This window comes from Daucus carota, chromosome 1 (genome assembly GCF_001625215.2).
Source record: "Daucus carota subsp. sativus chromosome 1, DH1 v3.0, whole genome shotgun sequence".
In the NCBI taxonomy this organism is placed as follows: Eukaryota; Viridiplantae; Streptophyta; class Magnoliopsida; order Apiales; family Apiaceae; genus Daucus; species Daucus carota.
In genome coordinates, this window is record NC_030381.2 from 40,145,065 (window position 1) to 40,167,454 (window position 22,390).

Here is a 22,390-nt window from a genome sequence, read left to right on the forward strand (position 1 = left end):
ATTCTCATATGGACAAGGTAACTTCTGTTAGGCCTTTAATTCACTATTGAAGGGGGTTGAATATAGTGATAATAATCAATTCATTAAACAAAACTGAAATAAAAAATAGTATTATATTGATTGATAAAAACTGTGGACACTGAATAAGAACTACTCTCTCATAGGATGGTCAACATATATAGTGTAAACCTAATCTGTGCTTATATATTGCACAGCTACCCTATAATTTTCATATATGATTTATATCAATTAAGCATTACTGTACATATCCTATAATTGATAGCTACTAATTACTAAAGTCTTGGAACCAGCATATTTCCACAAAATATATCCATTTGATAAGAATCAATCAGCTCCTAAAAACTAGCTTCGACAAACTCTGACAAGTATCTTCGAACGATAAACTCTGATATGATCTGCAATTATTAAATACTGATTACACAATAAAATCCGATCTTCATTTTCTTAAGTGCTGATATCATCAATTATATCCAACAATCTCCCGAACTTGTGCATATAATAATATGTACAAGTTTCTTATTTACATTTTAAAAACTAATATATGAAACCAGAGTTTGAAAATAACTAAAAACATATATGTACAGTTACGAGACTTTGTTCAATCTTCAATCTTCAGATGACCATGAACTCTACCAATAAAATCTAACAATAACTTCCCCTCTGCACTACAAGAGTCTGAATCATGTAAGTCGTGATTTCCATTAGCTCTTGATATATGGCAGTCCTTAGATCATAAATTTTGTTTTTACCATACTATCTCCAAACTTGATGCATCATATCTTCTTTCCATCCTCATTGAACATCGGTTGTTTAATCCCCAACCCCTAGATGTCATCGCCCACCCGGGCTCACTCTTGACTCCACTAAATCCACTTAGAACTCATTAAAGCCTCACTACGGCTCCAGACAGGATCCACAGGGGTTCTAGACATACTCAAGAGTCAATACTTTACCCCACCACTTCCTATTAGGGCCCATCCCGTCCACTAGTCCTCACCTAGGCTTTTTTAAAGCCTACTTTAGGGTCCATTCTCAGTGTCCACAAATCCACACAATCTCCCCATACTTTTAAAAGTATTGGTTCATATTTAAATTTATATTTAGTAATTTATACTGAAATTCGCATTTAATGGTTTGTATTTGATCACTAATTTATGTACAATTTATGTACACACGAATATAGACGAAGGTGTGTGTTTAAATCAACGAAAGCTCCTAAAATTAGAAGCATTCACATACCAAAGGTGTGGAATTCGAATATACTTATTTGATTATAGGTTGATTTAGAAGTTTCTTATAATTTAAATGTCAGTGCCTGGACTTGGTTCATCTGCCGCCGACATTTTCCCTAAATTAGTCTCTCTCCAACAATGGAGTGGTTGGCTAGTACAAACTACAACCAGAGCTTCTTAATTCTCCTTACGTAACCATATTTTAATTATATTAAACTACAACTTTAATTTTGCTTTGATTTCTTTTTCTTGACACAGTCAGTCTTGCCCTATTTCTTTAGTGGAGAATATTCAAATATTATTTCGCTCATTACTCTTTGATACATTCGACTTGCGAATATTGAAATGTATATTTATCGAAAGAATTGCATAATTTTGTTTTTAACAAGAACCATATTTGTTATTTTAATGAATAGTCAATGTGGAAACTCTTAAAGGTCATATGAGAACTTAAAACTAAATATAAACTATTGATTATTTATGAAAAAAAGTTATATAAAAGTTATATTAAGTCTTAGAAGAAAAAGTAATATAATTAAATTTTTGAAAAAAAAATGAAAGGATATTGTATTGTTACAAAGTATCAGTCTCTCGATTAATCATCAACTAATTTTTAAAAATTTATTTTTGATAAACTAATTTGATTTGAATGAAAATTACTGATTTATCGGAAAAAATCTCCGACAAAACCAATAATTTAATCGATTAATTCTAATTCTTGATGAGATTATAAAATATGTATAAATATAAAAACGGGTATTATTAGATCCAAAAATAATATTTAAAATACAAATTTTTTTTAAAAATTTATTACAGTTTCCTCCCTCCTCGTAGATCTCTCCTCCGATCTCCCACCGTGTCATAATCCGGACCCTCCAATCCGTTGACTTTCTTTCATCTCTCCGTTTGACTCCTTCTATACTAAACCCACCTAAACACACACACACACAGAGAAACGCAAGAAACGAAAACCAAGAAGCTCCCTCCTGCTACTGTCGCTGCTGCTCATTTCAATCTCAAATGGGGCAGTGTTACGGCAAGACCATCCCTTCAGATGACCCCACAAACGCCAACGCCACCACTATAACCCACTCTCCCCTCCCTTCCTCCGCCTCCAAGCCCACCCCGGCAAGAACTCCGGCCAGATCATCCAACACCAATCTCTGGCCTAGCCCATTTCCCCAAGATGGTCAAAGCCCACTTCCTGTTGGGGTTTCTCCATCGCCTGCAAGATCAACTCCTAGGAGGTTTTTTAAACGGCCCTTTCCTCCTCCCTCTCCGGCGAAGCATATCAAGGCTTTGATTGATAAGAGGTTTGGGAAGCCCAAGGAAGGCCCAATTCCTGAAGATGGGGGATTGGTGGTTTCTGATAGTGATCAGCAATTGGATAAGAATTTTGGGTTTAATAAGAATTTCGGGGGTAAGTATGAATTGGGGAAGGAGATTGGTAGGGGGCATTTTGGTCATACTTGTCATGCTAAAGGGAAGAAAGGTGATCTCAGAGATCATCCTCTCGCTGTCAAGATCATTTCTAAATCAAAGGTATATTCATCATTTTGTTTTCTTTTTCAATTTGATTGTTATTGTTTATCACACCAGAGGTTTAGATGTCTTGCATTGATTGTTGGCTAGGGGTAGAGAGGTTGTTTCCGTAAATTTTACGGTTTCTACGTTTTTCAGTTATGTGCCCAATGTGTTATGTATGTTGAAGAGTTGGTTTGTGTTTAGGACAGAACTAACCTTGTACGAAAACTTATACTCTTTTAAATAGGTTGTGGGGGAAAAGTTGTGTTATATTCATGTGCTTTCGGTGCTTTCAGTGTTAGAATTATACAGTTTAAGCCCTGCAAGCTATCTCATTTATGTAATGCGAGGCCCAACACAGTTGAATGGAATGTGATTAAGTTGTGTATATTTTACTAATAAATTACAATGCAGAACCCGAATTCCTTTCTATATTAAGATTTGTTGGATGAGTGGTGAGTATTGTGCAAAGATCAAGACCCTGTTAAGAAGTTAGAGGTTTGAGAAAAAATTAGAGGTTGGGGCCAAATTAGGGGTTTGACTAGATGTATCGTCGAATAATACTGTTTGGTGTTAGTGGATCGATATAGCGGTTTGGAATCAATAAGCTGATTTTGAAAAAGTTATTAGGAGGTTTTTAAAATTAGAGGATTGTCATGTCTCTACTTAAAATACAAAAAGCTATTAGGAGGTTTTTAAAATTAAAGGATTGTCATGTCTCTACTTAAAATACAAAAAGCTAATTCAATAGCTATTTACCAAACAATTTCATTCAAAACAGTTAATTCAATCCGCTAGTCAAAATACCTAATTCATTCCGCTAACCGCTAACAACTACTTGCCAAACATGAAATGATTTAATGTATAGAATGTTTGCATGAAATAAGCGGGAATGAAACCTAATGAGCTCGTTGTTAAGTGTTTACATGAATGGTTAACATGTTCTTTACTATTAATTACAAATGTGCTACTTGTATTTTAGCGACACGTTTTGTTTACTTGCAAGATGAAAAAGGACATTTACTTCTATAGAGATTAATGCTCCGCCACCTGCCGTGTCTAAATCATGTCGCTTATGTTAGTAGGGTTTTTCCAGCACTTCTTTTGGAATCATAAAGATTATTAAAATAGAAAGTGGATGAGAAACTTTGTTCCATCAATGTGAGAAAGAATCTTCTGATATAAATATTGATAAAAAGAAAAGATCTTTTACCTTTAGTCATAATATTACTTAACTACTTGAGGACTGACGTTAGCGGTTTTACTTGCGCATATTATTTCTCCTTTTTGGATCAAGCATTAAATTCTATATGTGCATAACTTCGTGGCATTCATGGCTTGCCATCATCAGCCCTTCATTCCACCACATTTTGATCTGTAATTTAACACTTGGTTAATTCACCTCCAAAACTGCTTGATGTGAATGAATGAACTGTCATTGCACTTTCTTATGGTTGCCAGTGCCTCCAACTATTTTTCAGCGATTGTAAGCTCAAGAGGCATGTTCATATGTAGGTTTCACCAATTGAGCTGATAAAGTTTATTGAATTGCCAAAAGACTTATTCTATCACTGCTATACATGTACAAGTACAATTGTATTCTATACATGCATAACTCTGTGGCATTCATGGCTCGCAATCATCAGCCCTTGATTCGACCCCGTATTTCCTTATGATCTATAACACTTAGTTATATACCTAATTCACCTATAAACCTGCTAGATGTGTAAATGAACTCTTTGTCATTGCGCTTTCTTATGGTTGTGCCTCGTACTGTTCGTTCAACGATTGTAAGCTCAAGTGGCATGTCCATATGTAGGTCTGCATTAATTGAGGTGATAAAGTTTATTAGATCACCAAAAACACATATATTATTACTGCTATACATGTACGTGAACTTATTGGTATATTTTACAGCCAAGTGACCATGATATGAACCTGTGTTCCTTGTTTGCATAATTCTTCTTCTCCTTTCATTCCATATGTTAACATGTATTAATCAAATTCCAGGCTGTGTCCATACCTTAACAATCTTCTATTTTACAGATGACTACAGCTATATCAATTGAAGATGTACGCAGAGAAGTAAAAATATTGAAAGCTCTATCTGGGCATAAGAATTTGGTCAAATATCATGATGCCTGTGAGGATACCAACAATGTTTACATAGTCATGGAGTATGTTTCTTGTAATTTCTTGCATGAGTCATTTTATCGATATATTATTGTTGATGACTCTGAACAAACTTTACGAATTGATCTGGCCTTGTTTTTCGTTTTCTACTCCGACAGTCTGATTATATTATCGGTTATGCGTAAATATCCTTTATTGGGTTTGCAAATCTTTTCTGCTTCAATTAATTATGTAGCTTCTTGTACTTGTCAAAAACCAAGTAGTGCATTGAAAACCAATTTCAACCTGTCTCTATCTCAATTATACTTAAGTATGTTGGTGGCATTAATTGAGTTAACCAACAATCAAAGGGTTTAGTGAAAGTTTTCGAGGCACCCCTGTGATTGTATATTCCTCCCATGTTAAGTTCTAAATAAAGGTTTAAACTTTTTCCATTATACAGGTTGTGTGAAGGTGGAGAACTGCTCGACAGAATATTGTCACGGTAACATAAAAGTTCTTTTCTTTTATTGTACTACAACAACTTTGTGGATGTACTTATATTGCATATTAACTAAGCAGAGGTGGCAAGTATACAGAAGAGGATGCAAAGCTTATTGTTGTTCAAATTTTGAGTGTGGTTGCTTTCTGTCATCTTCAAGGAGTTGTACACCGCGACTTAAAGCCTGAGGTGGTTAACGTTCTCCAAGCTGATATCTTTGTTTCATTGGTCTTTGATGATGCAACTACTTTTTATTAAATACATTTAAATTTAAATCTTTTTCCGGTTCTGGCATTTCAGAATTTCCTATTTAGCTCAAGAAATGAAGATGCAGATATGAAGCTTATTGATTTTGGTCTTTCTGATTTTATTAGACCAGGTAAAATATGGCAGGTTCACTGATTTTTACTGTTTATAATCTTATAGATGGTGACTGGTGTCTATTTCTTATTCTTCAGAGATACTGTTTCTAATTTCAATATGTATAATAACAATAAAAATCATGCATGAAAGTAATTTTCATGAAATTCCCGTCAATAATTAATATTGATCTAGTTTCCTTTCTTATAATGTTAAAGGGAGGTTAGTATTTGGAATTACAGTTCTGACTCCTTTGAGTACGCTCTATATTGTATATTTTCTCAACTCCATTTATGTTTTGTTTTATTATATCATTTAGGAGCATTATAACCCTAAAGTTTATGTGAGACTCACCAGGCATTATAAGTAGCACTTATAAAGCTTTCTACTGATTTAATCTCCGATTCTTGTGCTCAAGAACTATATGTACTTGGTGGACAAACTGAAAATACTTATAGAGCTTATTCGCTTACGCCATGTGTAAATCTGTAACATAAATTTGTATGAACTGTCTGAATATTATTGTTATCATCAATTGTGAATATTTTAAAACATGTTTCTGTGGATGTGTGTTTTTGTTATGAAATATTTTTAATCTGATTTTTTTAAAACATTTTTAATTTGATAATTCACCAGGGCCAGGCATACTGGGATGGTCTCAAAATGATGATGTGTTTTTTTTTAAATAAAATTATTGTAGTTAGTAATCAATATTACTATAATGACAAATAACTTGTTGTAAGTTTACATCCTGTCTTCAGCAAGAAAAGAATATTAATATTAAATTATCATATGCAGCTTCTCATAAGTCTAGAAATTCAATTTAGATATGTTGAATCTGGAGAACAGAATCTATAATATGGTGGCTTTCTCCATATCTGTAATATAATAAGGAAAATATCATTATTTTCTCAACTACATTTGTAGTATTAGGGTCGAGACTTAATTATAAACAATTATCCTTAATGTTGGTTTTTTTTAGGCTCAGATATTACTGTCTTTCAAGCTCTACTAAAACTATTCCCAAAGTGTAGATTGTGTATTTTTAATTTACATTAGAATTTATGTTTCTGCATAGCAATCTGTGAAGTCACTGTCCTATTTATTTTCCAACTAGCCGTGTGAGGGTACTTGGTATGCAAGCATGACACAAAATTTTATACATACTGTCTGGATTCATCAAACCAAATACGCCGATACAGTATTTATCTGGCCTATGTATAGTGTGTGGTTGCAACACAAATGATCATAGTCAATCTTACACCAACCTTGCTCACTCCCATGCCGTGTACTATCTAATATGAGTATTGCCAGAAACTGTAGAGTCTAGATATTAAAGGAAATAAGTATGCTCCATTACCTACTATAAATCTCTTCACTTGTATGTTTCTGCAGACGAAAGGCTCAATGACATCGTTGGAAGTGCATACTATGTGGCACCAGAAGTCCTACATAGGTCATATAGTGTGGAAGCAGATATCTGGAGTATTGGTGTCATTACCTATATATTGTTATGTGGAAGCAGGCCATTCTGGGCAAGAACAGAATCAGGAATTTTCCGTGCTGTACTGAGAGCTGATCCCAACTTTGATGATATGCCTTGGCCTTCTGTATCACCAGAAGCAAAAGACTTTGTAAAAAGGCTTCTGAACAAAGACTACAGGAAAAGGATGACTGCTGCACAAGCTCTAAGTAAGTTGTTAAACTACCTTCAGCATTTCTCGTGGTACTGTCGACATATACACCTATATATGGTCAGTTACTTTTGCCAAGTCATTTCTGACTAAAATTATGAAGAAGGAAAGAAAGTTACAAAAAATTGATAGGTATTATCGTAGGTATTATTTCTATGAATTCCACGTACGATTGATGTTTGTAATATCTACCGGGTCATTAATATAAAGACAGTTGTCAATATTTGACCTGCTGCCTACACCATTTCTTTTCTATAACCGTAGTTTGATACTTTGATGTGGTTTTAAATTTGTTAGTTACAAGCATGTAAAGGGATGATAATTTATTACCTTTTTTGCAGAATTTCTTGGCAACCCTTCAAATTTTATGTACTAATGATGATAATAACCTCTGTACCTTTGAATGCACTTTCTTTTTGCAGCTCACCCATGGTTGCGAAGTGAAAGCCATCCTATACCGCTAGATATATTAATGTATAAATTGGTAAAGTCGTACCTTCACGCGACACCTTTCAAACGTGCAGCACTGAAGGTACTAAAATATTCTGTTTCTTTTCTCCACCAGTCATATCCGTGTTCTATGTTTGCTACGGTAGTTAACTATAGATGGAAAACCAACTAATTTACTTTTTTAGATTAGTTTCAATGGATTAGATTTACCATAATGCTTGCTTGGATCTGCATTAATAGTTTAATATATATATTTCAAATACAATTTAATGTAAAGTATTATGTTTAACTTCTGGTATGTTTATATCATTTATTTGTCCCTTAAAATATTTTTCTGTTTACTCATACTCATTGATGTCCCGTTGCTCGACTAGCCGTGACTAGTTGGTGTCAGAGGATTGACTTGAGAACTGTTAAAAAGTCGGATTTGGGAGACTAGGTATTGACTGGTGCCAAAATCCTGTCAAAACCTGTTCTAAATTGAATAAAATGAAAGAAAAATAAAGAAATACCTACTTAACATGCCAATCTTAGTGTTTCTTCTTTTTGCTTTGTTCACCTTTGGGTTAAAATTGATGTGTGTGTGTGCAAATTACTGAATTGATTAAAACAGATACACATGTATATATGCATGTAAAGTTGTGTATATACTTGTATAGTTAGTTTAACATATGGGAATGTGGAACTAGTCAACAAGCTAGACCTCTGTTCACTTGACTCGATTTGTTGACGTGACAACCATGCTTATGCCATGTTCAAAACATGTAAAGGTTTCCATGTCAATAGTATTTAAAGATTGTTTGAAACTCAGATGCTTGTTGTGACGTTTGATACTCAGATGCATTCTGTAACAGACACTCCTTGATCGAGTCCAAGAAACATAATACTCCCTCCTCTTTTACATGTCCCTTTGACTTTTTGCACTTAATTTAAGGTGCATAAAAAACATACTTCTGATTATTATATGTTGAATTTTCTTTTAGTGAATAAAATATATAGTTTATATTTTTATTCAGAAAAAAATAGTAAAAAATTAATAATCGGAAAGATATATTAATTTATGTGCAAAAAGTCACAGATACATGAAAAAGCTATCATGTACTGCATCTGGCTATTTAGCTCATTGTTTTGAACTTGACAATTCTGGAAGTGGAATTGCAGTAATAAGATGTTCTGGAAATGGCATGACCAACTTCTGAGAAGCAGGGGTTTAATAGCTTGACAAATTTAGGTGTTAAAAGGATAGTGTGTAGATAACCCAATGCAGTAGTCCTAAATATGCTGAAAAACTCAATAAAGGAAGGAAAAAAAGCGTAAGGCTCAGGAACTAGACGAATTTAGGTGTCAGAAGCATAGTGTGTAGAGAACCTAGTGCACTAGTCCCAAATATGCTGCAAATTTTATTTTTTTTTAAAAAGAAAGAAAGAAAAGAAAACAAGGCTCAATAACATTTTAGAACTCCATAAAACCGAAAGCCTCACTGATTGGTGAGGATGTAGCCTAGAATATGTATAGGTGATCATAAACTCATCACCAAATTAAGCCATGGAGTAATGTAAGCACCTAAGGGTTTAAGCAAAATTCAGGTGGTCAGTGGACTCATATTTTATTGTTTCTTATATATTTGCTTAAATCAGTGTAGTGCACATAACAAGTAACATTTAGTCTGGTCCTCATAAAGTTCAAGCTGATTTGAGTTTCATTTTTCTTCTTTGTTATATTAAATACAGGCTTTATCAAAAGCATTGACTGAGGATGATTTGATTTACCTTAGAGCTCAATTTATGCTCATGGAACCTAATAAAGATGGCCGTGTTTCCCTTGATAACTTCCGAACAGTAAGCATTTGTATCCTGTCTCTTGTTATCTTCTTTCTGATGTGCAAGATGTATATGATGTCTCACTCCCTTTTCCCTGATTAATAGTCAAACTGACTCTCTGCATGTATAGACTACTAATTTTTGTGATTCTTTTATCGAAGAAAATAACTCAAAACTATTTTTCCCCATAAAAATTAAACTTGTTAGTACTTTATGCACGTTAAAAATACTTAAAAAGGTAAAAGGGATTGATAATCAGAAACATAAAGTGTGATATATATTGATTGCTTTTTCATTTAAGCTGCTGACTCACTATAGGATGATTTATATTGATATTGTATTATCAGGCTCTCCTACGAAATGCGACTGATGCAATGAAGGAATCACGGGTTCCTGATATTCTTAATTCGGTAAGGGGTCTAAATTACCAGATGTAGTGTACATGATCCATGATTTTATGTGTGCATTTATATTGTTTGCTTTTAGTGTGTATATATTTGTCCCGTCCTGACAGGGATACCCCCATTCCAAAGTTAGAGTCTAGCATAATAAGTTACCAAGATTGAAAGACACTTTCATGACACTGAAATTAGTAACCAACTTTGTCCCAATTACTTTATCAGTTGATCTAGTGAACCTGAATAAAAGTTGGATTCTTACATGGTTTGTATTATGGAGGTCCATCCCGAGCTTATGAAATGTTTATTAGTGGGTAGTTTATTTTGTTTTTAAAATAACTGTAAATGCATCCTCAGTCCTATTCATTATGAAGGTAGAAAATAAATTGTTGTTCTACTGTTTTAGATGGCACCTCTTTCTTATCGGAAGATGGACTTCGAGGAATTCTGTGCTGCTGCAATCAGCACATACCAACTTGAAGCTCGCGAAGAGTGGCAGCATATCGCATCTACAGCATTTGAGCATTTTGAACAGGAGGGTAACCGTGCAATCTCAGTGGAGGAATTAGTACGGGTATGTAAAAATCAAGACATGAGATTCTTTCCATTATATTCTAATATATTCATAGTTCTTTATCATTTTTCATTTTTTTTTATATTGTCATACTCGTATGCAGGAGCTGAATGTTCCTCCTACAGCTCAGTCTGCTCTTAAAGAGTGGATCAGAGGAGATGGGAAGCTCACTTTGCTTGGCTATACCAGATTTTTGCATGGCGTGACTCTTCGCAGTTCAAATACAAGACATCAGTAGCTTTTTCTAGAATTTGGCAAAGGATAGCAATTGATTATTATGGCATTCAAAGGATTTGAAGGTAGGTCTTTACCCTTTAGAGGCGGGAGACAAAAATTGTGTACAAATGAAATATAGTAGTCAACGGGGATTCCGTCTAGGCAATTTAAATTGGCAGAAATTTTCCTTGTTGTCCAAGTCCTTTCCATATTGCAGAAATTCGTTCAGGTTTGAGCTTGAAGCTCTAAACCTTGTAAAAGTTTGTTTGTAGAACATTCTGGTCTTAAAATCTGGTCCGGCCGTTGTGTTTGAATCTGACATAGAAGGATTTTTCTGGCACGGACTATTTCAAGTGCCTTAAAACTCTTGTGCAGTTAATGGATTCAAAACAATAAAAATAGAGATTTGATATTTCTTGAAGGTCTGTTTTACCTGAAAGTTACTGGTGTGAACCATTAATGAGAGGTAAAAGTTTCTCCCATTTTTTGAAGTCATGATTATTTTGCGGTAGAAGTAAAAGTGATTTATCGTGGTGAGGAAGGAATTGTATGCAATTTACAATTTTTATTATTATTATTTCTGGATCGAGGGTTCTCCTTTCATGTCATGCTGTAGGCAAGTAGTTGGGAGTTAAAAAATCTTCGAAGGTTACATCTCCATTTTCTTACCTCTCATTCTCATTTTAGATTCCATACTCGCCTATCATCCAAACGCCTCCTACGACTTTAGGTCACATAGTCTCCTCCCTCCTGTCGGCCAAAAAACTCCTGCTGTTTAGGTTGATCACCATCTTATGAGTGGATTTGGGTCTTCATTCACATCTTATCTGTATATAATAACACGAAGGAAGATCTTATGCGGTGTACTCTTTTTTCCTAAAACACATTTTGTAGACAAGCAGAGACTAAGTGCCTGTTTGGTTAGCAGAAGCTCTTCCTGGCTTCTACTTTTTTTTGACCCGTTTGTGTAAATAAGTAAAAATATTTTTAAAAAGTTGAGAATACTTCTCCCTTAAGCTTCTACTTCTTTTCCAAACACTTTATTAATTTATATACTTCTCACTTCTACTCCACTTCTTTAAACTTCTCCGCTCTTTCATCCTTCATCCCCTCTACTGATTTAATCATTTTCGCTCTTATATCTTCTCTCCTATTTATCAGTTTTATCAATAAAATTAAGATCTAATCCTTTTGGGTGAGTTCTTGTTGAGTACCTTGTCATCAAGGTCGTGCCTATCTTTTTGGGACGTTTGTGTTTGTTTTGATGTTTCTGTGTGTTCTGTTATGGGTCTTGGTAACGTTTCTAAGAAGGGGTTACATGATATTTTGGGTGACGCGTAAGGCTTGTATCAAATATGGCACGGTGGTGAATATCGCAAGAGCTCACCTTTCACGACATAAAATTATTCATGTTCTGGGATTTTTTGTTGATCCAATATCAGTTGATGTAGCTGATCTGAACTTTGGGATACAGATGCTGCTGCTTATGTGAAGGTCGATTGCGATACTACTATGTCCACAACTGATGTAGGTTGGATAGTTCGAGATTTGATTGGAATACATTTTAGTTTAAAGAATTTAAATATTCTATTTGTTAAGCGATCTGAAAACAAACCGGCTATATGTTTAGTTTTTGTTATTTTTTTTTGGTTTCTTAATTAGGATGTAATTGACAGTTCGAGGATTTGTTTCGGCTGGATTTTAATTATTTGTTAAATTTTTCGCTTTTCGTCAAAAAAATAATAAAAAAATCACTCTTTTTAAATTAATCCAAGCATTCCCTAGAAAACAAACACGGCCTACAATGGAGGCCTACAATGGAACAGGCTCCCCTTCGTCAAAATAGGCCGGAAACTGGCAGTACAAGCATGGTGTGCTTTAATCTTATTATATTGGTTTATCATGAATTAAAGCTAATATTTATTCTTCTATATCTTGTTAAGGTATTAAATAAAAGAAATAATTTTGTATTTAAAATAATGGGGTCCGTGAATATGGTAAAATTTAGAACAAGGAACCCACAATTGAAAATATGATTCCATTTTAACATAAAAGGTCGTTTTTTTTTTTATACTAAATTATAATGATAGCTCTCTGTATTTGTTGCAATCATTCGACACTGCGAATAAGTCAGAAATTATATATTTAAATGTAATTATTTTATTAAAAAGAATTATTTTGAAAAAAAAGAAATTATATATTTAAATGTAATTTTTTTAATAGTTCAAAATATGTGTAAAAAATTTATGGAATTTACCAAAAATAGCACTTTTTCTAAGATTTTTTGCGATTTTACCATCTTTTGAAAATATTTGCAAAAATACTAATTTTTTTAGAAAATATTTACGAAAATACGATCTACAACTAGATGCATCTTTAATTAATTGATCCCGCACGGGTTGTAAGTATGGTTGCATCTAGTTGCAAGCACGGTTGCAACTTGTTGCATACAGTATTTTTGTAAATATTTTTTAATTTTTGGTATTTTCGTAAAATATTTGAAAAGAATGTAATATTTTTGTAAGAAAAAATTTTAGACTTGGATATTTATGTAGAAACCAAAATATAAATATAATTAAAATAAGATAGAAAATACAATTAAAATGAGAGAGAATCATATAAAACGATCAAATTTTATAAAAACATGAATAGAGAACATAGAGTGGATATATAAAATCAAATATTGAAACTTAGAGTGGATATATAAGAATTTTTTTTAAAAAGGTTCTTTGAAATTCCAAATATGAACTGGACAATTATTTTTATAAAACGGACAACTAAAATATGATGGATGGAGTATCAATTTATTTGTAAGAACTTGAATACACCCTCTGTCTCAGTGTCGCTTTGACTTATTATACGTGATTTGAAGTGTAAAAAAATATCTATTAATATCGCGTTGACTTATTATACGTGATTTGAAGTGTAAAAAAAAAGATATTTTCATACATTATTTTTGCACCTCAAACATTCCACGTCCACTACTATACTACATACATTTAAATTTATATTCCTGTAACAATATAACGAGTGTGCTGCACCTCATAAAATGTGATCCTTTGTCATTAATTCCAGATTCCAACCAGATATTTCATCACATCCTACATTTTTCATCATCATCGAGAAGAAACATTCAATACCTCAACCGATTCTCATCAAAACTTAAAAGCAAAAACCTAAAAGACATGAGGAATTAGTCCTAAAATCTAATGTAACTACATCTTTCCCACCCTAAAACAGCCGACCACATGGCTGTGGTGGTGGTGGAGCTCGCGGTCGATAATCCCCTTAACGTTTCGAAACTGTTGAATTTTACAAGGAATGGTGATCGGACCCTTGTGATGAAATCCATATTCTTTTTCAGCCTCCTTTAACAGCTGCATGAACAAAGGGTGGTTGAAGTACACCACTGGCACCACAAATCTCTCTTGTTCCTGTGGTGTCTGCCCTACTTTCACTGCCAAGCACCCTCTTGGTATTTGATCCTTCTTCGCCTTACCCACCATCCTTCTCCTCTTCTTTATCTAGAATAAAAATACAGCAATTACAGAACAAGATATAAACACGAACAAGTACAAGCAGAAAACAATAAATTAGTGGTTTACCGAAAAATATTGTGTAAATCTTTTTTTCGAAAATCCGAAAAATATTGTGTAAATATGTGTATATGTACCTCACTTCAGTCCCCTCCAGCCTCTACCGCTTCCTCTGGCTTTTAGGGATGTTGGCAAGTAAATACAAGATATATATTTACCGGCCCATATGAATTCTTGAATATGATTATTATCTGGAGAATTTCGAGAGAGGTGTTGAGTGGCAATGTTAAAAGTACCTGGGCTAGGAAAGGGAAAGACACGTGGGATATGAGTGGCGCAGTGATAGACACCTGGACAAGTGAGAAAATATAGCAAGCTATGGGGGTGACAAACGTAAAACGACAGCCAATAGCACGGGTGTACACGGTTCGGCCCGTTCGGGTTGGACGGGTTAATGGAATTTGTCAACCCAACCCAATTAATTCGGGTTTTCAAAATTTCAACCCAATCTGAACTGTATAAATTTGCAACCCAAACCAATTTGTAATATTTCGGTTTGGATCGGATTGGATTGGTTTGGTTTCGTTGGATCGTATAAATTTGTAACACAAACATTTATATTTGTTTGATATTTAAATTGATAAGTTTAAGACCACAAATACATTTAAGTAGCAAACGAACATAGTATTCATGTTTGTGTGCTCTTAAACAAGCATAATAATAAATTTAATCTCATATTCTCATTCATACATTTAATCTCATATATATTTAAGTAGCAAACAAAAATTATTAAATTGAATTTAAAGAGCACACAAATACAATAAACTAAATAGACTGGACTAATATATGATGGGTTGGATAAATTTTATATGTTTTCATACTTTTCAATCGGGTTGGGTTGGATCGGTTTACAAAAACTGAAACCCGTGTCCAACCCAATTAAATCGGGTTAATACTTTTTCAACCCAATTACGTATCGGGTTAAAAAAATTCGGGTTGAATCGGGTGAAATATGATCGGTTTGGGTTGGGTTGATCGGTTTCATCAACCCGTGTACACCCCTAGCCAATAGCATGCTTGGGTTGTGTCTATGCAAGTTTGCAACACATTGCCAACACATAACAAATGTGTTGATGCGGTGGTTGAGCTCTTATACCCTCTTCGGGAGGTCAGGAGTTCGACTCCCGGGTGAGACTATAAATATTTTTGTAATTTACTTTAAAATATTAAAATATTTTGAAATATTTTATTAAATTACTATATAAGAATATCTATTTTGAAATTTACATTTAATATAATTTAATATTTGTTTTTTAAAATATTCTTTTTATAAATTTATAATTTCAAATTTTTGTTCAAGAAAAAAGTTGAAAAGAATTTTGTAAAAATTATATTTCATACAAATCTTGAAATACATCTACTCCCTCTGTTCCTTGTTATAAGTTATTTGGACTTTGCTTAACAAAAAAAGTCATTTGGAATTTTCGCACACAATTCTATGTGCTTTGACCACCTACTTAATATAATTTTTTTCAAAATTTTCTTTTTCGAAATAAAAATATATGTCTCATATTTTAATTTAGAAAATGAAAATTTCAAAAAAAATAATTATAAGTAGGTCGTCAAAGTACATAGAATTGTGTGCAAAAATCTAAGTGGCTTATAATAAAGACTAGAGGGAGTAACATAAAAGAATAGAAAGGACAGAGCCGAGGAAGCTAGCATATTAGAGCATCTCCAACTCCAAGAGCCTCATTGTTGGATCCTAAATATAATATAAAAAATGTGGCTTTTAGTAATTTATGACAAACTTAAGAGTGTAAGCTTCAACAATACTCTCTACATCTCTTCTCTATTTCATATTTTATTCATATATTAGGCTTCACTATAACAAAAGAGAGGGAAATGTGGAAGTGAATTGGAGAGAAAGATTTTTTTATTTTGAAAAAATAAGTTAAGAGCAATGTGATGGCTCTTAACTTTGAGTAGAGAGGAGAGAGAAACAAGAGGCTCTTAGTGATTTGAAGAGCCACTAAGAGTCTCTTGGAGCAACATTTTTCCTCTCCCTCCTCAAATCTCAAGTTAGGAGCCTAAATAAAGAGTCTCTTGGAGATGCTCTTCATTTAGGCTCCTAACTTGAAATTTGAGGAGGATAAGAAAAAAAAACTGTTAGTGGCTAAGAGCCTTTTATTTCTCTCTCGTCTCTCTTCAAAGTTTCAAGAGCAACTCCAATGCAATGCTATACTTGGTTCTATTGCTATATTATAGCATCAAAAGTAAAAAAACTCAACTCCAATAAGGCGCTATATTTGGATGCATCCATGCATAGATGCATCCTTGGTTCTATATTTGAAACCAAGGATGGATCCATCCATGTTGCCACATCCTTGGTTCTATATTTTATTTATAGAAGTTAGGTAAAAGTTAATGAGTTGGTTAAATTTGAAACTAGTTATGGAACTTAGCATTGGAGTGCAAGTTTTATTTTAGCACCAAAAAACATTTTTTGATGCTATATTATAGCAATAGCAATAGATATATAGCATCTAGCATTGGACTTGCTCTAAGAGCTACCATATAGCTCTTAACTTATTTTTCACAAAAGAATTCCTTTCTTCCAATTCACCTCTACTTAACTTTGTTATAGGGGAGCCAATAGAAATAAAATATGAAATAAATAAGAGTTATAGAGAGTATTGTTATAGTTTACACTCTTAATTTTATCAAATTGCTAAGAATCATATTGTTTATATTATATTTAGGAGCAACTAAAAGACTCTGGATGCTCTTACTTGTTAACCAATACTCCACACATACGAATTGGTAAACGATTTCGGAAGGATAAAATTAGATTGAATTATTTTATAGTAGATACTCAGAAATTTCACTATGAACATAATCATGACCTTACTGGATACAAACAATTACTCCCTCAAGTCCGTTTTTACCTATCCATTTTTAAAATAAATTTTACCTTTATTTAAATGTTATTTATAATTTCAAAACAAATTCAATGATAAATTTTAAATCTATTTTCAAGACTTAGACTTATTTAAAATTTAATTGAACTCATCATTTTCAAGACATTAATTAGGATATTTCATCTTTTTCAAAACATTAATCAGAGATATTCAAACAATAAATTTATTGAACTCACTATTCTTTAGTATGTGCGCTTTTTCACAAAATGAAACATATAAATTAACTATTAAGTAAACGGTTTTTATGCCCATGAGCAAATGATAAGTACCGAATTTCATGTGTTCAACTCATTTTGATTGGTTATTATTTACTCCCCACGTCATACAAAACAAGTCTCTTTTAAAAAAATTACGCATATAAAAGAAATATTAATTAGATAAAATTTTGTCACTTATACCCTTGATAAATGCACAAATGTAAACTTTTATCCAATCATCATTAATTGTTATACAACTTTCAAAAAAATAATTTTGGAATAATATCAATGTATTTTTATTGGAAATCAAAAGTGGACAAATATTTACTCCACATGACCTCGAATCCAAGCCAACTTCGAAACAGATGTATTCCAAGCCAACACAAGTCATTGAAATTATCAAAAGCAAGTCTAATAATGTCTCAGAACATCTTTTATAATGTCTTCATTAATTTTTTAAAATCAAAAACAAAAAGTACGATAAAAAATATAAATTAAATCAAATGATCCTGGACAAGAATCAAAATATGAGAGATGAAAATCCTACTCATTTAGAGCATCTCCAATGGTGCTCTTAAGTCACTCTTCAAAATATAATATAATATTTGGCTCCTAGTGAGTTAAGACGTTGAAAAAGATTTCAACTCCAATGCTCTTTTTTATACTTGCTCCTTATTCATATTTTATTCATATAAAAGAGAGAGAAAAGTAAAAAGAGAGAATTGTTGGGAGTAAAGTTGGAGGGAAACCAATATTATATTCATGAAAAAAAAGTTAAGAGCTCTTACATGCTCTTTAAAAGAGAGGAGAGATGTTAAGCTCTTAACTTTTTAAAGAGCTTCTAGTAGCCCATTGGAGCTCTAATTCTTGCATTGCTCTTTAAATTTGAAGTTAAGAGCTCATTTAGAGAGCCCCTTGAAGATGCTCTTAAGTTCTAATATTGGATTCTGATGTCCAAAGGATTAGACTTACCTACCATGCTACAACGATGGGTCACCCCATGAAACAATACATTCAATCCGATACTTTTAATTTAGACCATGAATCACATGTACACCGTAAATAGAAGTGGTGTACTAGAAGTTTAAAAATGTATTAAAATAATAGAGGACAGCTGTCTAATAATATATTCCAAACCAAATTTTATTTGTAGCTGGGCCCAAATGGTTTGCCAGCTATCATATCACACCCAATAGAAATTTAACGACTCAATAGCCATCTGTCGGACTCCTATTAGCTTACGTGTCAAATTTGATAGATGTTTCTTGTCTCGTTAGTAGGACTTTATTATTGCATGACCCATTTTGAGTTAATATTTAACTATGCAATTTTGGGTCATTTAGAAAAAGTGTTGTTGAAATATATTAATTAAATATATAGATATTATTTTAAATTTTAATTTAAAATTATCTAAAATATATGATAGATCCACAAATCTCAAAAACCGTTTTCTCTAAACATGAAAAGACATGCATCTTCTAAAAAAAGAGTTTTCGTGTAAAATCTACTATTCGAAACTGCAGATTTTAGATCTAACTAAATTTTTTTTATCTCATTTCTATCAAAAAAATTTATTTTTAAAAATATGGAACATGATATACTGATTTAGGTTTAATACGACGTTATAAGCTACAGTAAATATTACTTGCGAAATTCGTTTGTTAGCGGTTTTATTAATTTACCAAATATGTTAATGTTATTGTTAACAAATATTTAATACTTCCATTAATATAAGTCCACAAATATATTATAATTATAATATTAATCAATATTTTGAAATAAGCAAATCCTAGTATAAATCGAATTTGTATTTTAAAGTTCGAATAATCACTTTTAATAGCATTTGGGAGCTCTAGTGTACATTAACTATTAAACGGTATCACTCACCATGTTTGAATTTAAAAATACAATAGCGTGTCGTATAATCTCACTTGAAGCATGTTCCGGTGGATGGTAACATATTCATTTAAAGTAACAAATAAATCAGAAAATGATTTAAAATTCAGAAATTTGTTTGAAATATATTTTTTATTGATTTAACTTTTTAAATAATTTTTGATAAAAATTATTCATAAATCACTTTTATTATTATTATTATTATTATATTTTTAATTACATAAAAATTATTAATAAATTTTGTCAAAAAGAAAATCAAAATAATCCAAAAAATATTTTAAGTTGCCAGATTATCGCACAAAATCTCTCGTTAATTAATGATAAGTCACAATTTTAACACAATATAGTTAAAATCTTGAAGATACAAGCATTCCAATCTCCGGCACAAGCATTTGATACCGACATATCTTGGGTGGAATAAACAATTACGAGATTCATAGATACGTCTCTAATTCCTATTATTCCAGAGCAAGATAAAAAAATTGTACATAATAACCAGAGATTAAAAAAACAACAATATAGGTGCATATGAAATGAAAAGCTTTCAAAAATACTCCCTGTCCCCTGATTTTTTTATGTTACTTTTTGTCACGTTTTTCAACCCTTATTCAAAGTATAGTTTCATAATATATTTTTAAAATTTTTTTGCTTTGAATAAAAATTTAATATATAAATTTTTATTAAAAAAACTTTTGAAAAAAGATTATAAAACTATACCTTATGAGAGATTAAAAATACGTGCAAATAGCCAACGTAAACTACATTGAAGACAGAGGGAGTATTTGTTTCAAATGATGATCATTCGGGGACTTTAGCTTTTCTTCGAAATTTCCACAATGAATAACAAAGAAATCAAGTCAATGTGAAAGAAAGAAAAATAAACTTAGCCTAGTTTTATATAAGTGGCCAATGTTCACAAGGCAGCAGCAGAAAAACTTAATATATCAGACCCCACCCCTCCATTGCTCATCACATATAAAAACAAGTGCTTCATGAACATCTTCTGAACTCCCCAAACAAACAATTCCAAAACATTCTTCCTGTTCAACTGATTTTCCTCTGAGCCGCAGTGATGGCAGACCCCGAGTGCTACGACACTTATGAAACACTGTCACGAAAGAAGAGTAACAGTAAGAGGAGGTTCACTGATGATCAAATAAAATCACTGGAAACCATATTCGAGTGTGACACCAAACTTGAACCAAGAAAAAAGTTGCAGGTTGCAAAAGAACTTGGGTTGCATCCGCGACAGGTTGCAATATGGTTTCAGAATAAGAGAGCTCGATACAAGTCGAAGCAGCTGGAGAAAGAGTACAGTGTGTTGCAGGCTAAATACGACAATCTTGCTACTCAGTTTGACATACTGAAAAAAGAGAAGCAATCTTTAGTCTTGCAGGTAAATTTATCCCTGTTTTATTAAATTCTTCAAGCCAATTTTTTATGTGGATTCCAGTAGTCATAAGCTCACAATTGAACATAATACAAATCAAGGTGAAGAACCTGATCATAAACTCAAAAACTAACTAGTTATTAAATTTTGCAGTTCCAGAAGCTACATGATATGGTAGGAAAATCGGGAGAGGAGAGACAAGAGATGTACAAAAATATTTCCATTGGCAAGTCAGATGACGACGATGACAACGAGTGCCAGATGCAGCCTGACTTGTTATCCTGTGGATCAGAACATGGCCTAGGACTCCTTTCAGATGATTATAACATTATGAAGGCAGAGTATTTTAAGTTGGATGAGGAGGAAACTGAACGTCTCAACATGGTGGAAGTGGACCTTGGAGACGGTTCGTTGACATCAACTGAAGATTGGGAAAATCTTGAATCCAGTGTTATCTTTGATCAGCCTAGTAGTAGTGACTCTCAGTGGTGGGATTTCTGGGCCTAAACAAATAAATTAGAGGATGCTAGAGCTCACAAAACCAGTCCCAATCTAGTTCCCAAATGCCTAGGTGAAATTTTTTAGAGGGGTGCTCCTGTACTTATATATGAGAAAGGGAACTAATTAAAAATTGTCGTGTGGTTTCTGGGAACCAATTCAGTATTCATTTTGGAACATCCAGCCTTACTTTGCTAGCACAGTTAGAAAAAAAAAAAAAAAAAAAAAAGAAGCAAAAAAACAGCGTGAACTGTAGAAGAAATGTATGGAAATAATCTTCTCAGTATTGCACGGTAGCATGTTTTGGTCTATTGGAAGATGCACTATATTCTGTACTGATACATTATTTGTTCTCCAAACCAGTTAAACCTGAGTCTTTATGCATATTTTTGTGATGATTTTTGAACTAAGGCTATGCATCAAACGTCTACCCAGGTTAATTAAAATCTATAATATTACTCCATCCGTTTTATTTTGCCTACAGATATTGAGAACACTGTAATGGCTAGAATTCAGGCATAGTCTCATTGCCAATCCTGAGTTGACCGGAAACTGCAGAAAGTCTTGGGAATACCATTACAGGGTCCTTCTTCGTCCCTGCTTTTTATTACTTGCTCTTGTTTCTGAGTAAACTTTTTCTGATTTTTTAATTAAGTTCACATTTAACCTTTCTTCTTTGTCAATATAAGGAACTTACACAGTTACAATTCTGTTTTCTTTGCAAATTAAACTTCTGATTTTTGAACATCGAACAAATTTTTCGGATACTTAAGCAAAGGGAACAGCAAAATTTTCAAATACTTTCATTACTATTCGCAATATATAAGAATCATATGATATTCATTATATTCAGCTTCTACAAGTGAGAACTGAGAACCTTACACCTTGTTTGAATTTTGGCTCATGTGTTTTCAGAACTTCAAAATTTTCTTTTCAGGGTGTATATTTCTGCAGGTTACAAAGGTGTGTTCTATGTTCCTGCTACTATT

General features: G+C 32.8%; 3 protein-coding genes across 3 annotated transcripts; 2 read left to right on the plus strand and 1 right to left on the minus strand.

Annotated features, from left to right (window-relative positions):
* The first annotated feature begins 2,122 nt into the window (after nt 1-2,122).
* LOC108205306 (CDPK-related kinase 3) lies at nt 2,123-11,324 on the plus strand. Its single transcript, XM_017375218.2, has 11 exons — nt 2,123-2,795; nt 4,824-4,954; nt 5,353-5,394; nt 5,472-5,580; nt 5,692-5,770; nt 7,147-7,443; nt 7,868-7,977; nt 9,626-9,733; nt 10,063-10,125; nt 10,520-10,687; nt 10,791-11,324. Exons 1-11 carry the CDS (start codon nt 2,274-2,276, stop codon nt 10,923-10,925), a joined length of 1,764 nt encoding a protein of 587 aa, XP_017230707.1. The 5' UTR covers nt 2,123-2,273; the 3' UTR covers nt 10,926-11,324.
* Nucleotides 11,325-13,939: 2,615 nt separating this feature from the next.
* LOC108198723 (auxin-responsive protein SAUR32) lies at nt 13,940-14,763 on the minus strand. The gene is made up of 2 exons (XM_017366502.2): nt 14,577-14,763; nt 13,940-14,427 (listed from the first exon to the last, which is right to left on the minus strand). Exon 2 carries the CDS (start codon nt 14,407-14,409, stop codon nt 14,119-14,121), a length of 291 nt encoding a protein of 96 aa, XP_017221991.1. The 5' UTR covers nt 14,410-14,427; nt 14,577-14,763; the 3' UTR covers nt 13,940-14,118.
* A 5,678-nt stretch (nt 14,764-20,441) lies between these two features.
* On the plus strand, nt 20,442-21,742 carry LOC108214195 (homeobox-leucine zipper protein ATHB-12). Its single transcript, XM_017386044.2, has 2 exons — nt 20,442-20,909; nt 21,057-21,742. Exons 1-2 carry the CDS (start codon nt 20,586-20,588, stop codon nt 21,408-21,410), a joined length of 678 nt encoding a protein of 225 aa, XP_017241533.1. The 5' UTR covers nt 20,442-20,585; the 3' UTR covers nt 21,411-21,742.
* The last annotated feature ends 648 nt before the right edge of the window (nt 21,743-22,390 follow it).

What these genes read in the sequence shown, in the direction of transcription:
- LOC108205306 (XM_017375218.2), top strand. Translation starts at nt 2,274, where the DNA reads ATGGGGCAGTGTTACGGCAAGACCATCCCTTCAGATGACCCCACAAAC. An exon ending in AGATCATTTCTAAATCAAAG is followed by an intron (nt 2,796 to 4,823) that starts GTATATTCATCA and finishes TCTATTTTACAG; the next exon opens with ATGACTACAGCTATATCAAT. An exon ending in TCAAACGTGCAGCACTGAAG is followed by an intron (nt 7,978 to 9,625) that starts GTACTAAAATAT and finishes TATTAAATACAG; the next exon opens with GCTTTATCAAAAGCATTGAC.
- LOC108198723 (XM_017366502.2), bottom strand. Translation starts at nt 14,409, where the DNA reads ATGGTGGGTAAGGCGAAGAAGGATCAAATACCAAGAGGGTGCTTGGCA.
- LOC108214195 (XM_017386044.2), top strand. Translation starts at nt 20,586, where the DNA reads ATGGCAGACCCCGAGTGCTACGACACTTATGAAACACTGTCACGAAAG. An exon ending in AGCAATCTTTAGTCTTGCAG is followed by an intron (nt 20,910 to 21,056) that starts GTAAATTTATCC and finishes TAAATTTTGCAG; the next exon opens with TTCCAGAAGCTACATGATAT.